We start from the raw sequence: 15,902 nt of genomic DNA, 5'->3' as shown, positions 1-15,902 counted from the left end.
GCATACAGTGTGTTGCTACAGCAGTGCAAAATGAACTAGAATGTGCTCCACTCCCATTGACTTCATGCTCTCTTCCCATTTTTCCCTACAGTCCCACAGAGAACGGTCTCTCCTTAGCCTTTTCCTGGCTGACATCTCAACCTCAGCTCGTTAGTTCAAATGTTAAAAAGTCTCTTCTTCCTTGACTTCCTAAAGTAGGTTCTCTCTTGACCACTCTCTACTTAGGCTATTTGCACTCGTCACTCTTGAAATCACACTATTTATTTGTTCACCTGTTTACTGTCTATTTCTTTCTATAAATTCCAAGATGTCACGGAGCGGTGGTGGCACACACCTTTTTTTTTTTTAACTTTTTTTTTATTGAGAAAAGGAGAAAAAAAAACAAATTTCCTCCTCCTCCCAGCCTCCCATTTCCCTCCCCCTCCTCCCACCCTTCTCCCCCTCCTCCCACCCTTCTCCTCCTCCCCCCCACTCCTCTCCCCCTCCCTCTCCAGCCCAAAGAGCAGTCAGGGTTCCCTGCCCTGTGGTAAGTCCTAGGTCCTCCCCCCTCCGTCCATTTCTAGGAAGGTGAACATCCAAACTGGCTAGGCTCCCACAAAGCCAGCACATTACATAGGTTCAAAACCCTGTGCCATTGTCCTTGGGTTCTCATCAGCCCATCAGCCCTCATTGTTCGCTGGCACACACCTTTAATCCCAGCACTTGGGAAGCAGAGGCAGGCAGATCTCTGTGAGTTTGAGGCCAGCCTCGTCTACAAAAGTGAGTTTCAAAGCTACAGAGAAACTCTGTCTCGAAAAAAACAAAAAAAAACAAATTCCAAGATGTCTAGGCTATTGTCTGGCTGCTATGTTTAAAAAATGTCCACCACAAAGTTGCTCTATGAAACATTTGTCTTTGCCAAATAAAATATTTAGAGTTAATAAAACATTTTCAAAATAATGAATTTTGATTAAACAAAGCCATTTCTGTTGTGAGGTGAAACCTGAAGACTAATAAATCAAAATATAAAATGTAAGCTTTTAATCAGCACAATCGCAAGAACCAAACAGACAGAATAAAAGTCAGAGGAAGACTAAGGTTGTGGTCGGTACACTGCCAAAAGAAGAAAAGCATGCTTCACTCTTTTCAAGAGACCCCTTTCAGAATCAAACACTGGGTCTCTTAAGAAAATGCAAATAATAGCTGAGCATCCTTAATCTGAAGTCAAAACTGAAATGCTTCCAATTCTAACTTACTGAGAAACATGATGCTACAAATGAAAAATTCCATACCTGACCTCATTAGAGTGGCCAAAGTCAAAAATATGGTGCATCAAAAGTGTTACATAAAGTTACCTACAGATGAATTTGTTGTTTAGATTTGGCCTCCATCCCTGGGAAGTATCACATCATAATATATCCTAAAGTCCCCAAACTCTTCTAATCTTAAGCCTCTCTCTCTCTCTCTCTCTCTCTCTCTCTCTCTCTCTCTCTCTCTCTTCAAAACAGGATTTTCTGTGTAGCTTTGGATCCTGTCCTGAAACTTGCTCTGTAGACCAGGCTGGCCTCGAACTCACAAAGATCTGCCGGTCTCTGATGGGATTAAAGGGGATTAAAGGCATGTGCCACCACCACTCAGCCAATCTTAAGCATTTCTGACAAGTGATATCTAACCTAATATACATAACCACTTCAATACTTGCCTAAAGCTAGGGCCAGTGAGATGACTTAATGGGTAAAGGCACTTGTGCCTGAGTTTGATCTCCAGGACCCATATAATGAAAGGATAGAACCAACTCTCACAAGCTGCCCTCTGACTTCCACATGTGCCCTGTTCCATGTGCATACTGTGGCAAGCAAGCAGCCAGGCATATACACACATACACAAACACACATATGACCTTTTTTTAAGAAAAGGAATTCCCTAAAGTCTATGCAAGTGGTGAAGACCTACAGCATAGAAACAAGACATAAATTACTGTTGAGTAGTAGAGGGGAAAGGGGATGAAGAAATGAGGAAATCCAGGTAAACAATGTGTTCTATACTGTGACACAGCATAAGAAGAACAGATAAGTTAATTTTAAACAAGGGGTAAAGTATCTGAGGACTTCCTATCTAGTGGGACTTTGAAGTTAAGATTTTATGTTTAAAAATATCAAAAGGGCCAGGTGGTGGTGGCACACGCGTTTAATCCTAGCACTCAGGAGACCGAGGAGGGTGGATCTCTGTGAGTTCAAGACCAGCCTGGTCTACAAGAGCTAGTTCCAGGACAGGCTCCAAAGCTACAGAGGAACCCTGTCTTGATTGGGGGGGGGGGGGGGGTTGGAAAGGTTGAGAAGGATAAGGAGGCATATAGGATCAAGATACAATGTATATGTATGAAATGCCATCATGAAACAGACTATTTGTATGTAACTTTTATAAATTCGTTAAAAATATATCACGTAAAAAGACTAAGCACAGCAATGGAATGTGCACCTGTAATCCTAGTACTGGAGAAGCAAGGGACTAGAGGACCACTGGGACTTGTTATGCAGCCAGAGTAGCTAAACTAAACAGCTCCAGGCTCAGTGAGAGACACTACCTCAAAAATCAGGTAGAGAGGGACTGAGGAAAAAAAGAAACTGGTATCAACTTGTGGCCTCCACATACATACATATATACGCGTGCATATAACACAAACACAAGCACACACATAACACATAAACAAACTGAAATACATATTATATATTTGGCAAATATCTATTATATTGATAGAATAATTGAAAATACTGGAATGTTTTCTATTCAATTCTGAAATCTGGTTCTGCAAAAGCTAAACTAGGTTAAGTTTTTGTTTTCTTTTAATTATGATTCTCTCCAAAAGTTTACGGTTTAAGAAAGAAAGAAAATCAAAACAACAAAACTTTCTAATGATTCCGATCCAAACTCCAAGCTCTTCTCCTTTCTATAATGCAGTCTCTACAGTAAAGAATCAACTTATCTCCTCAACGCAGCATGAAACAAAGACCTTTGGAGAGGTAGTGTGAATCAAGACCTCTCAGAAACACAAGAAAGGAGTTAGTTGTTTTCCTAAGGCCTTTCTGGATGAAAGGGATTTAGTAATTTAAGACTAAGACTAACAGTGGTAACTAAAAACAAAAAGAACCACCTTTCAAACTGCCTTCCTTCAAAACACGAGGTGGATATATTTTAATATACATAACCCTAGCAAAGAGTATCGCCAAAAACAATTTTAAAGTCCTAATATCCACAAACAGTAAATCATGGAATACTTTTACAATTGAACACCAACCAGCAAACTAACTAGAAGCAATCAGGATAATTTTTTTCCCTTTTTTTTTTTTTTTTTTTTTTTTTTTTTTAGTTTTTCGAGATAGGGTTTCACTGTTTAGCCCTGGCTGTCCTGGAACTCGCTTTGTAGACCAGGCTGGCCTCAAACTAACAGAGATCTACCTGCCTCTGCCTCCCAAGTGCTGGGATTAAAGGCATGCACCACCACCACCGCCCGACAAGGATAAATTCTTTAAGAGTTGAGTTAAAGTAGCTGTAGAATACCTGTTCCAACTCTTTAAAGTTCTGTAACAAGGCAGACTATAAGGTGTGTATTCACATAAAATGATGATCAAACTATTAAGGCAAGCAAGAAAATGGCTAACACTGCCAATCTGGGGAGTAAAGGGTTGTGACCCGTGAGGGAATTAATAACAACTGTTCTAGTGGCCTCCACTTGTGGAGGACTTTAAAATCGGATTGTTTTCTTTCTTTTTTTTTTCTTTTTTTTTTTTTTTTTTTTTTTGATTTTTCGAGACAGGGTTTCTCCGTAGCTTTTGGTTCCTGTCCTGGAACTAGCTCTGTAGACCAGGCTGGCCTCGAACTCACAGAGATCCGCCTGCCTCTGCCTCCCGAGTGCTGGGATTAAAGGCGTGCGCCACCACCGCCCGACTAAATTATTTTCAAACAAACTAGGCAGAAGGCAGATAACAGAACCCAGAGACTTTCTGTGCCTGTTTATATTCTGGGCTACAACCGTGATTCTTCTTTTGGAAAATAAGTAAAACATGTTTTTGAAAGTGTTATTAAATAATATCAAGGTTTAGAGTTTGAAAGAAATATTGATGTAGTATTTATCTTCTTATCTCTTTCTCAATAATTAAGATCGAAGGATTTAGTGCACTGCTCAATTAAAAAACTGTGCTTTGTTCTTGAAGCAGAGTCAAATGTGGTAACTGCCCTTTATAATAACAAATAACTTATTCTACTTTGAAATTACTGTGGCTTAATTTCCTGAAGTGGACAAAATGTACTCGAAATCCTGAAACCAGTAGAATAAGTTTAAATCAACGAATATCATGGGACACGCAAATCTGCAGGGAGGGGCGCGATAAGAAAACACAGAACACCGCCACTTGTGCAAACTTTCTTAAAGTCTAAATCCTCGACTGAAGGTTATATACAAACACATATATAATTATGTACATGTACTTCGGCATTTTTAGGTAATCAAGTGCACGACAGCCACCTGTTTGAGACGTAAATAACTTTTCCAATAAAAGCCAGTCTATCCTGCCTTTTCTCTATGCAAAACTCTAAGAGAAATTATGAGATTTTCATGCAAAATCTCAATCTCCGCCTTCACCTGTCTCCCAGTATATAAAGAAGAGACTGAGGGGACAAGGGGTCGGGAAAAGACAGGTTGAGCTTCCAAGAGCCTCAGCTTGACTCCACTGTCTCTAAGCAAAACGGTGTCTCCCAACACCCAGCTGAGGCAGGAAGCGAAGCGGTCACCATAGGAACTGGGCTCGATCCTTAACTCCCCAGAAAGGTTTGCTCCTGGAAGCCGTCGCCACCCCGCCCCCCACGGCCCACCCCGGGCCACCATCAGACCCCAACACTTCTCCCCACCCTCTTGCAGCCGCCCCGGAGGGGCTCTCCACTAGGCCGGTGCACCTCCTCGGCTTCTACCTGGAGCTCTGGAGCCCTCCCCCGGCCTCCCGAGCCATCGTGCTCCTCGGAGCTCATCCCGGCTACTGAAGGGCCTCCCGCCCTGCGGGAGATCTAAGCCAGCCCCTGACTCCTCCTTCCCACGCCATGGACCCCGCCCCGGCGGAGGCGGAGGCCCGGAGAGGCGCTGAAGGAAGAGGGCGGGAGCGGTTAGCTCCCGGCTGACCGACGCCCCGCCCTCACGCTCTGTACCTGAGGGGGGCTCTCCTTCCACCTCCCCGGCGCCTTCGCTCCGCTTCCGTCCGGCGCGCCCCCAGCCCCCGTGCGCACGCGTACCTGGCTCGACACGCCCTCTCGCGGGGACTACAAATCGTGCGTGCGCACCGGAGCACGTAGCGACGTGTACAGCCGCCGGCCCGCCTTTCTAGGGCTCCGACCAGAGGCCTTGTCCTGGCCCATCAGCGCCGCGCAGGCGCACGCCCACGCAGCGCCTAGATGGCCGACCCGTGCGTCCCGTCTCCTAGTAACCATCCTCTAGCCCGCGCCTTTGCGGAAGCTGCCGGAGCGCGCATGCGCGGTGGTCGTGGGCCCCTTGGCGCTAGCGTCGCTGGAGCCCGAGCGTTCCCGGCTGAGCAGAACGGTTACTCCCTAGAGCTGCTCCGCTGCGCAGCTCCTGACACCGTCAGGAAACTGTTTTGTGGGAGCCTGCAGGTGGGGTGCCCTTTTGCCTCCTCCCAGAGGGAGCTGGTCTGTCCTGGTGAGCTTGACAGCTGAGGGCCACCCCTCGGCCTGGGTCAGGTCTGCCCATCCAGGCACGATGGAACTGGGAAGTGCCAGACCCCGCAATAAACGCTCACTTTCCAAACTGGCATTTCTTCTCCACGTGCCAGCCCTCCTCCAAGTTCCCTCTCTAGGAAGACTGGCGATGGAAAAACAAGAAAAGATATAAAACCTCGCGAGATGTTAAATTCTGTATCCAGGTTTTTACCTTAAGTTTGGCTTCTAACAGGGAGCCGACTCCTGCCTTCTTTTAGCTTAACTGGTGTGGTAATTTTAACTATCCAGCTGCGTTAAAATTACATCTTGAAATGAAAAAGTGGAAAGAAATGAGCGCTGGTCTATGCTGCCGATTTTTAAAGTTTAGCTTGAAAAGATATTTTCCCTCAGTGCTTCTGGGCCCTTCACCTGTTCTATCCAGCTTACTCAGAAGCTTACTTTATTCCGTTTTTACTTATTTTTATTAGAATGCAAAGTAAATGGGTTGCATTGCGGCATTTGCAGTCATAATTTGTTTCTGTTGATCCTTCTGCCCTTTTTCTCATCTCCCTGCTTTTGTCTTTCTACTCCTCCCCCATCTGTTTCCACACTTTTTTGTCCCTCACCATGATCTATACCCACACTCACATCCTTCAATACCCCCTACTTATATAATTTTTTAAGATTTATTTATTTATTATGTATAGTGTCCTGCCTGCATGTGTGCCTGCAAGCCAGAAGAGGGCACCAGGTCTCAATATGGACGGTTGTGAGTCACCGTAAGTGGTTGGTGGGAATTCAACTCACAACCTCTAGAAGTCAGTGCTCTTAATGGCTGAGCCATCTTGCAAGCCCCCTACTTATATATTTAAAGATAGACTCTGCATGCGAGAAAGAACATGTAGTATTTGACTTAGTGAGTCTGGGTTATCTCACTTAAAATAATTTCCAAATCCGTCTGTTTTCCTGCAGATTTCATGACTTCGTTTTTCCTTATAGCGCAGTGAAATGACATTGCATGTGTGTAGTGTTTATTATTGATTCACCTCTTTGGGACATCCAGGCTGGATCCATTTCCTGGCTATTGTGCATAGAGCAGCAGTAAACATGGATGTGCTGGTGTCCCTGTGGGAGGATATGGAGATCTTTGGGCATGTGCTGGAAGCCGCATAGCTGAGTCCTAAGGTTCTATTTTTAGTTGAGACATCGTCACACTAATTTCCAAGGTGTTCATAACAGTTTGTACTCCCACCAACACTGTTCAAGGCTCCCCTTCTCCAGACCCTTTCAGCATTTCTTAATTGTTTTTCTTGATAATGACTATTCTGATTGGGGTGAGATAGAATGTCAAAGTAGTTTTAATTTCCATTCATCTGATGCTGGCGAATACTTTTTAAAACATTTGTTGGTCACGTATGTTTCTTCTTTTGAAAATATCCCATTTCATTAGCCCCTTTATTGGTTCACATTTTTATCTTTGGGGGGGGTAATTTTTTCAGGTCTTTGTAAAGTTTAGCTTTAATTTTTTTAAATTATTTTATGTGTACTGGTGATTTGTCTGCATGTATGCCTGTGTACCACGTGCGTGCCTGTCGCCCACAGAAGCCAGAAGAGGGAATTGGATTCCCTGGAACTGGAGTTACAGGTTGTTGCGAACCACCATGTGGGTGCTGGGAATTGAATAAAGAGTTCTCTGGAAGAGCAGCTACTGCTCCTTACCAATGAGCCATCTCTCCAGGCTTTAATTTTAGCTTTTAGCCTCCTGTCTGAAGTACAGCTAGCAAAGATCTCTCTCTCTCTCTCTCTCTCTCTCTCTCTCTCTCTCTCTCTCACACACACACACACACACACACACACATACATTGTGTGAACAAGCCTGTGTTCACTAGGCTGTTAATTTCCTTTCTTTACTGTTCAGAGGCTTTTTAAACTCACATACTGAATAAACTGTGATCACGTCTTCCTGGCTTTTTCTACAAGATTTTTTCAGCTGTCTTCTGATGCTACAGTTTAAACTGTGCATTCAGAAAGCAAGATCGTGTTTGAGGAGGCATAAGAATTCTTGTTTCTCCTGCATGAGTACTCACGTTTCTATAAGATATCACAAGCAAGAAGATGTGCTAATTTATAACTATCTTGTTCTTCAGGATCGTATTTTTTCATAAGGTATTTTTATCTTTATACCCTTTATTTTCATAAATTATATTCTTTGTAAGCATAACTAGATGTTATTATAATGGATTAAGTAAAATGCAGCAGACAGCGGGCCTTGAGACCAGGCTGCAGGTCCCCGAGCAGGGGCAGGGAGAGGGCAGCAGGTCCCAAGAGCAGCCAGTTCCAAGCAGGGAGAGCACAGTTCCCCAAGTAGCTGCAGTGGGCCACAAGTCCCATGAGGAGAGACAGATGGGCACGCCATGAGACCACACCACAGGTCTCTGAAGGCGGCTGTCGCCAGGCAGGGAGCCACGCGGTGGGTGAAAGACAGATAGGTACGCCATGCAGAGTGAGGTTAGATATTTATTTAGTGGGTTATGGAAGGGAAGAAGAAGGGAAAAGAGCAGAGAGAGACACACAGAGAGAAACAGAAGGGGGAAGGGGAGAAGTGGGGAGAGACAGAAGCTACCTCTTCAAGAGGGAGATGGAAAGGGAAAAGACTCAGGCTGGAAGCTGATGATCAGTTTGCCTTGGTGAACAGGGAGGAAGTGGGCGTGGCTTGTCTCTTAAAAGAACAGAACAGACCATTACAGTTAGCAAATTAATTTTAATGTCCAAATGCTTTTAGATAAAACAGACAGAAGACCCAGGGAGCGTGTTTCTTCTGAAATAATAGTAATTGATTAAAAAAAAGTAATAAAGAAGTATGGGCTCTTAAAGAATCCTGAAAAGTTGGGGGGAATAATATGTAATCTGTAAATTGAACTCAGGAATCTGGAGTAGGATTATTGAAAAAAATAAGAAAGAATGTACCAATTTCAAAACTTACCCATTGGGCTGGGAGTGCAGCTAGTGATAGAACACCCTCTTGGGGAAAACCTGCTTTGATCCTCCCATGAAAGCCACTCTTGGCTGGAGTTGAAGGAGCATAATCCCCACCATGTCCTAGTTTGCATTCTGTTGCTTTGATAAACACCATGGCCAAAATCAACTTGGGGAAGAAGGGGCTTATTTGTCTTAGACATCCTGATCACAGTCGATCATTAGGGGAAGTCAAGGCAGGAACCTTGACCACCTACGGGCTCAGCCATCTGCTTCCTTTATGTGCATTGGTGTGTTGCCTGTTTATATGTCTGTGTGAGGATGCCAGATCCCCTGGAACTGGAGTTACAGGCAGTTATAAACTGTCATGTGGGTTCTGGGAATTGAACCCTGGTCTTCTGGAAGAACAGTCAGTGCTCTTAACTGCTGAGCCATCTCTCCAGTCCCCCATCTGCTTTCTTTTTTTTTTTTTTTTGTTTTTTTTCGAGACAGGGTTTCTCTGTGGCTTTGGAGCCTGTAGACCAGGCTGGCCTCGAACTCACAGAGATCCGCCTGCCTCTGCCTCCCGAGTGCTGGGATTAAAGGTGTGCGCCACCACCGCCCGGCAAATAGCTCAAAACTGTCTGCCCAGAGGCAGCACTGAGCACAGCAGTCTGGCCCCTCCTACGTTCTTCTTTAATCAAGGAATTGTCCCACAGGCTCGCCTACAGGCCAGTCTGTTAGAGGCAATTCCACAATGAAGATGCCTTCTCCTCCCTTCCAGATGTGTTTAGCTTGTGTCAAGGTTACAAAAATTTAACCAACCCCTTAGAAAAAGAATTTTAAAACAGTTAAGCCCTTTGTGTCTATGTCCCCTAGGTGTTACTACAGATTCTTTAGAAAGAATGCAAGGAAAAGATCCCTCTTAAGGCCAAGAGTTTGTGAAGATTTTCTTTTGTTTTCCTATCAATGACTACTAGCTTTCTTCCCTAAACCAAGGAAGAGAATATCCTAGAAACCCAAAGAGTGGTGAGTGTTCCTCCCTGCCACACCTTAACCCTAGCCCTCCTCACTCTTCTGAGGTTTGCCTGAATCTAGGCTCAGTTTCCCTATCTTTCTCCATTTTAACAGTTTCATTGAAAAATCTTCTCTTTTGCCTTTTCTGTATCTCTCTCAAAAAAAAAAATGGGCCTCTTAGTGAACATATGTTAAGCTACTTGATACTGTCTGTCCCCACAACTTACTTTGCTGTTTTCTTTAAATTTGATATTTTCCATGGCTATGTTATATACATATGTATGTATGTATGCATGCATGCATGCAGATAGATACACGTGTGTGTGAGAGACAGTGTATGTTTGTGGAGAGAGAGGGAGGGAGAGGCAGAGACAGAAGGCAATTGGGCCTAAGACCTCCTGTGTGCCAGGCAAACCCTCTGCTAGCATTTTCCCCATTTCTGCAGAGTTTCCACTCTTTCCATTGGTCATGCTAACCTCAGCCACAGCTCTATGCAACTGAAAACTGTTTCTGGACTCAGGATTTGTATACATGTTTGTAATCTTAGCATTGAGGAGGTAGAAGCAGATGGATCAGGAATGAAAGCCAGTATCCCCTCCAGTGAGCTCAGGGCTAGCCTGGGTTATGTAATACCTACTTTCAAAAAAGGGTATGGAACTGGAAAGGATAGCCCAGTGGTTAAGAACACTGGCTGCTCTCCTAGAAGACCCAGGTTCAATTCTCACCATCCTCAAGGTGATTCATAACCATCTGAACTCTAGTTCAAAAGGATTTGATGCCTTCTTCTGGCCTCCACAGGTACGACATGCATATGGTACACACATAAATTCAGGCAGAACACCTAAATAACACATAAAATAAAAATAAATCTCTACAATAAAAATTAAAATTATATTTTTATTGCTGAAAGTTTGATTTTTTTAAAAGAAATCTTCCATTATAAAACACACCCTGTCTAAGCCAGACACTAGTGATGTATGCCTTTAATCCCAGTACTCAGGAAGCAGAGGCAGACAGATCTTCAAGTTCAAGGCCAGCCTGGTCTACAGAGTAAGTTCCAAGACATCCAGGGCTACATAGGAAACCCTCCCTCAAAAACTAAAAGTAAAGAGCTAGTTGTGAAGGCACATGCCTTTAATTCCAGCACTAGGGAGAAAGAGGCAGGCAGTTCTCTGTGAGTTCAAGGCCAGCCTGGCCTACAAAGGAGTTCCAGGACAACCAGGACTGTTACACAGAGAAACCCTGTCTCAAAAAAACAAACAGCAGCAACAAAATATCCGGTGCATGCTCTGCTTTACCTTTATCTTGGGAATACATAAAATAGTTTCAATAACTGTGTTAACGTACTCATGTGCTAAATTCTGTAATTCGTGACATTCCTAGATGTGTTCCTATCAGCTTCTCTGGTCTCTTGGTTACAGGTTATATAGTTTTTCCTGCTTGTTTCATGCTTGTTTTCAATTTTTAGATTAGTTAGAATGCAAAATAATGGGCTTATATAAAATTTGCATACATACATAGATAAAATTGCAAAGTCCCATTTTGCACTTCTCCTCACATTTGCCCCCACATGACACCCCACTTTTCCTTTCCTCCCTCCCCAGTACTCTCCCTTCTACTTTCATTGTTTTTTATTTTTTGCATGTATGTGTGGTTTACGTGTGCTTGTGTTTACATGTATATGGGAACACATTCACATATGTGTGTGTGCGTGGGTGTCCTGAAGTTGATGGTTGGTGCCCTCCTTGATAACGCTCTACTTTATTTATTGAGGCAGGATCTCTCCCAGGTCCTAGAGCCGTCTAATTCTAGCTAGTCTAACTAGCCAACCTGCCTGCAGGCTGCACTGTCTCTCAGGTACTGGGATGACCAGCAGCTGTCATGCCTGCCCGGTTTCTCTGTGGATGTAAACTCTAATCCTCATGCTTGATGGCACATGCTTTATACTCTGAGCCAGCTCCCTGGTCATATGTATATTCTTCAAAAGTCCACATTAGACATGTGAAAGAAGTGGTGTATTCGTCTATCTAAGCCTGGCTTATTTTGCTTATAATGTTCTATAGTTCCATCCGTTTTTCTGCATGAAGAAAACTCAGCTGTGGATGTGTGCCACTTTCCCGTTGTTGGGCATCCAAGCTGGGTCTGCATCTCAGCTGTTAATGAGTAGTGGAGAGATGTGCGAGTATCTCCCTGGAGTGACTTAGATCCCTCTGGGAACACACACAAGTGATACAGCTGGATCCTGTGGTGTTTCTATTTAGTTTCCTGAGGACCCTTCCTACTGATTTCCCTAATGGCTGCACCAGTTTCCATTCCAACCAGCAGTGAATAAGGATTCTTCCTTTCCTCTCCTCTTCAACCTCGTTTGTTGCTCTTTGACTCCTTGGCAGTAGACTGGGGCAAGATAGATCACAATGAAGTTTTAATTTGAATTTTCCTGGTAGCTAAGGATGTTTCGTGATTATTTATATAACACATTAATGAATTAAAAGTTTTTATTATTAAGAATGATAGATATGACAGAGAAATTGATTAGTTACATTATTTTTTTGGAAAGGAATAGATATAAAATCAAGAAAATCTCCCTCTTAATAACTTTCAGGGATTGGACTCAGCAGTTGAGAGCACTTGTTGCTCTTTTAGAGTACCTGGCTTTGGTTTTTAGCACCAACATGGTGGCTTACAAACATCTGTAGCTCCAGTTCCAGTTCCCTCTTCTGGCCTCCATGCACACTAGGTATGCACATGGTATACATATATACATGCAGGCAAAACATCACATACACACCAAAGAAAACAAATTGATTAATTTAAAATAATACTTTCAAGAAAGTTGACGAGATGGACAGTAGGTACAGGCACTTGTCACCTCGCCTGGTAACCTGAGTTCAGTCCCAGGACCCACATATTCGAGAGTGAGAATTGACTCTCACAAGTTTTCTAAGTTTTTCTTTGGCTTACACACACGGACGCACCCACAAAAATAAATAAATATAATTTTTAGAAGACCTTAAAAGAAGTCGATAGGCCCTACATAACTTCTCTAAAAGAAAATGTGAACAGGTGTAAATGGCGGCTGAAGAGATGAGTCAAGATGCACGAGAGTACTGCTCCCGCAGAGGATCCACATTCTCAGCATCCACACGGCTTACAATCTGTAACTAGCTTTAGGGACTTCAGCACACTGTTCTGGTCCAGAAACCTTCGGGGCGGGGGCCCAGAGGTCTTCAGGATCCCGGATGAGCCCACAAATGTTGTGCCTGAGTCCTAGGACCTCCAAGAAGACCACCACGGAGTCACACTTCCTAATGCAAAAGCAAGGTTTCATTTATTAAGTATGGATTAGCACTCCCTGGGCACTGCACCTACATGCATAAACCCACACATAGACACATTAATTAAAAATGAAATTAAAATATTTTCCTAAAAAAGAAAATGTAGGTTCTGGAAGGTAGAAGGTGGCTTTGTGTTTTCAGTCCCAGTAGAGCATTCCACTTAAAGAAACATTGCCGTGAAGTTGTCAATATTCCTATTGCATTTACTAATTATCTGGTTTTCTTTTCAGTAACCAAACTGAAAAAGCAGTTCCACTACTTAAAAGGGGCCCTCACGCTCACGCTCCCTTAATGGTTGACCAGCCGTCCCAATGGGATTTTTGCTGAGCAAAGCTGCCACTCAGACATCTGCTGTGCTTGTGGATTCGGAAGTGAATGATCACTTAGTGCAGGGAGCTGAGAAGAGTGGATTGGAACCAGTGACTCGGTTATTTCAGAACACCAACAAAATCAAGTTAGAAGATGCAAGCCAAGAAAACTGCATGAGAGGGGAAGGGACTGACACCGGGTGGAATTCCATGGGCTACGTGAAGGAAAACGATGGCCTGGTGGTGACAGATTTAGAATGAAGTCACCTGGACATGTTACCAAAGAAATTTGCTTTTGATTAGAGGATAAGTTCAATGTAGCTGAAGTCCATTAGGAAGCCTAACAAAATGGAGGAAGAGAGAAAGGCCCTACCAAATCCAAGGTAGATTTCTGCAGAATATACCATCCCTGTCAAACACCACAGCTATTTTTACTATCAGTGTTTGTATTAACACACTTTACTGTAATAATAATAATAAACATTTTTAGCAAGTAATATATAAGGGGATCTAAGCAAAGCACGACGATTTCACCTTTTCTGGCAAAGTACTTTCAAATGCTACACTTCCAGTTCAGGAGTTTGCTTTGGTGTCCTTTACCCTTCTGCGTGTTCAGGAAGTCTTTCTCTTCTGTGATAGAGCCCTGTGATTGGCTCCTTAGAAAAGAACAGTGAACCTCTCTCTTCAGAAGCAGTTCACACTCTTACATCTTTTTCGGCCATGCTACTTTCATTTCAGAGTGAGGGCAGCAGAGTTCTTTCCAAGTTGATTGTCTGTCTTGTAGTAACTACCATTTTATAACAATATCTCATATAATAAAAGCAAAAACTTATTTTGTATCTGTTGTTAATATATTTGTAGTGTGAAACAAAAGTACTGTCACAAACAGTGGCAGATGGAATGAAAACCCTTTTGTATCTAGATATATGGTGAATTGTAATGGTTTATATAATACATGGGTTTTTCTTGTTTGCTTGGTTGGTTTATTATTGTTTGGTTCTGGTTTGATGCTGGGGATTTAATCCAAGGTGTTGAACATGCTAGCATGCTACTGAGTTCCACCCCATGTTCCTGTAGGTTAATATTTACTGACTGTATCTATTGTCTAATTACATTATCTTCTTAATATTAGTTAAAAGATAGAGAAAAGGCATGTTGGTTTGGGAGAGGAACAATATTTTATGAGGCAGGCCAATTTTAAAGAAATGAATCTTGAACCTAACGTTAAAAACATAGTTAAATGGAATATACTTCTTTTTGTCCTTCACAAAACGTAATTAATTCTCCTTTTTCTTCTTTCTTTATTTTTAATTTTATTATATATGTAGATGTTTTGCCTGCATTTATACCTTTGGCTTATGTGGGTGCCTGATGCCCATTGAGGCCAGAAGAGGGCATCAGATCCTCTCAGACTGGAGTTACAGTTGTGGACTGCCATGTGGGTGCTGGGAATGGAACCTGGGTTCTCTGGAAGAGGTGCTCTTAACCACTAATCCACCTCTCAAGCACCCAGAATATAATTCTTCAGAGAAAAAACTTGCAGAAGTCATCTGTTGTTCACTGTGACAGCTAATATTGATAGGTCCCTTGGCAGGCTCAGCTTGATAGAATCACCAAGGAGACAATCCTGGGTGTGTCTCTAAGGGAGTTTCTAGGGAGGGTTAGTTGAAATGAGGTGGGAAGACCCCTTCTGAATGTGGGTGGCGTCATTCCGTGTGCTGGGATCCCAGACTGGATAAAGACTGTAAGAGGACTGCTAGCATTCATACCTTTGGTGGCACTGCTTTCTGCCTCCTGGCTGCTAGTACAGTGTGACCAGCTGCCTCACACTGTCATGCCTTATACCCTCAAACCATAAACCCCAGCAAACGGTTCCTTCTGAATTACGTTGCTTTTGCCAGATATTTTGTCGAAGCGACAAGTAAAGTAATGAATTCACCTACGTAGGCTCATTCTTGGTGCTGGGGCTATAGCAAAGTGGCCACTGCCTTCCTAGTATAGTGGTATGTTGGAGCATGCTCCAACAAAGTCAGTTGGGGTACCTGGAAGCGGGCACGAGGTTGAGGAATGGCAGATTGAAATTGAAACAGAAAACACAAGATAGATCTGGGAGGTCTGTTTGTGAATATCACCCAGCCCCGAGTTTATTTCAGAACATGCTTTTATACAGATTAAAGGCAGAAGGCAGAACAAAGAGCAGTACTATCAGCTGACCACCTCCCTGCACGGTCCTTGGAAGGAAGCACAAGCAGGTTCATTATTTCTCACATGAACCCTGCAAGCAGCAAGTAGTTTCTATTTCTATCTCAATGTTCCCAGGGTTTGGCATCAGCAGTATTCTTTCTACTAGATAGGGTGTTCTTTTCTCATGGGCAAAATGCTCTTTCCCATGGGCTTAATCAGAACTTTCTCACAGCCCTCAGAGCTGCAGGCACAGCCGGTGAGCTTGAACTCAAATGACTTTTAAGTCATAATTGACTCCAAATGGAAACCGAGTCACATGCGGGCTCCCACAGAGGTGCCAAGAGGGAAGCCACAACATTATACAGCAATTAAATACAAAATGTGCTGTGCCATGAAAAAGGCAAAGCATCAGAAAGCCACCACA

General features: G+C 43.3%; 2 protein-coding genes across 5 annotated transcripts in view; one reads left to right on the top strand and one right to left on the bottom strand.

The window, feature by feature from the left end:
• The window catches only part of Tsga10 (testis specific 10), a 103,861-nt gene extending 98,617 nt beyond the window's left edge, over positions 1-5,244 (bottom strand). For 3 of the 4 annotated variants that reach the window (XM_041655736.1, XM_041655737.1, XM_041655738.1), the window contains exon 1: positions 4,945-5,162. In XM_041655736.1, coding sequence (XP_041511670.1) covers positions 4,945-5,001 — 57 coding nt within the window. In that variant the 5' untranslated portion in view covers positions 5,002-5,162. The other variant, XM_041655740.1, reaches the window with a different exon arrangement.
• Positions 5,245-5,514: 270 nt separating this feature from the next.
• CUNH2orf15 (chromosome unknown C2orf15 homolog) lies at positions 5,515-14,090 on the top strand. The gene is made up of 2 exons (XM_041656583.1): positions 5,515-5,634; positions 13,217-14,090. The coding sequence occupies exon 2, from the start codon at positions 13,298-13,300 to the stop codon at positions 13,553-13,555; it is 258 nt and encodes an 85-aa protein (XP_041512517.1). The 5' UTR covers positions 5,515-5,634; positions 13,217-13,297; the 3' UTR covers positions 13,556-14,090.
• The last annotated feature ends 1,812 nt before the right edge of the window (positions 14,091-15,902 follow it).

Source organism: Microtus oregoni, unplaced genomic scaffold (assembly GCF_018167655.1).
Source record: "Microtus oregoni isolate MIOR12 unplaced genomic scaffold, Mior012 000007F_ref0000211, whole genome shotgun sequence".
Lineage (NCBI taxonomy): Eukaryota > Metazoa > Chordata > Mammalia > Rodentia > Cricetidae > Microtus > Microtus oregoni.
This window is presented reverse-complemented; position numbering and strand designations above follow the sequence as displayed.

Coding starts and splice junctions, on each gene's coding strand:
- CUNH2orf15 (XM_041656583.1), top strand. CDS start 13,298: ATGGGATTTTTGCTGAGCAAAGCTGCCACTCAGACATCTGCTGTGCTT.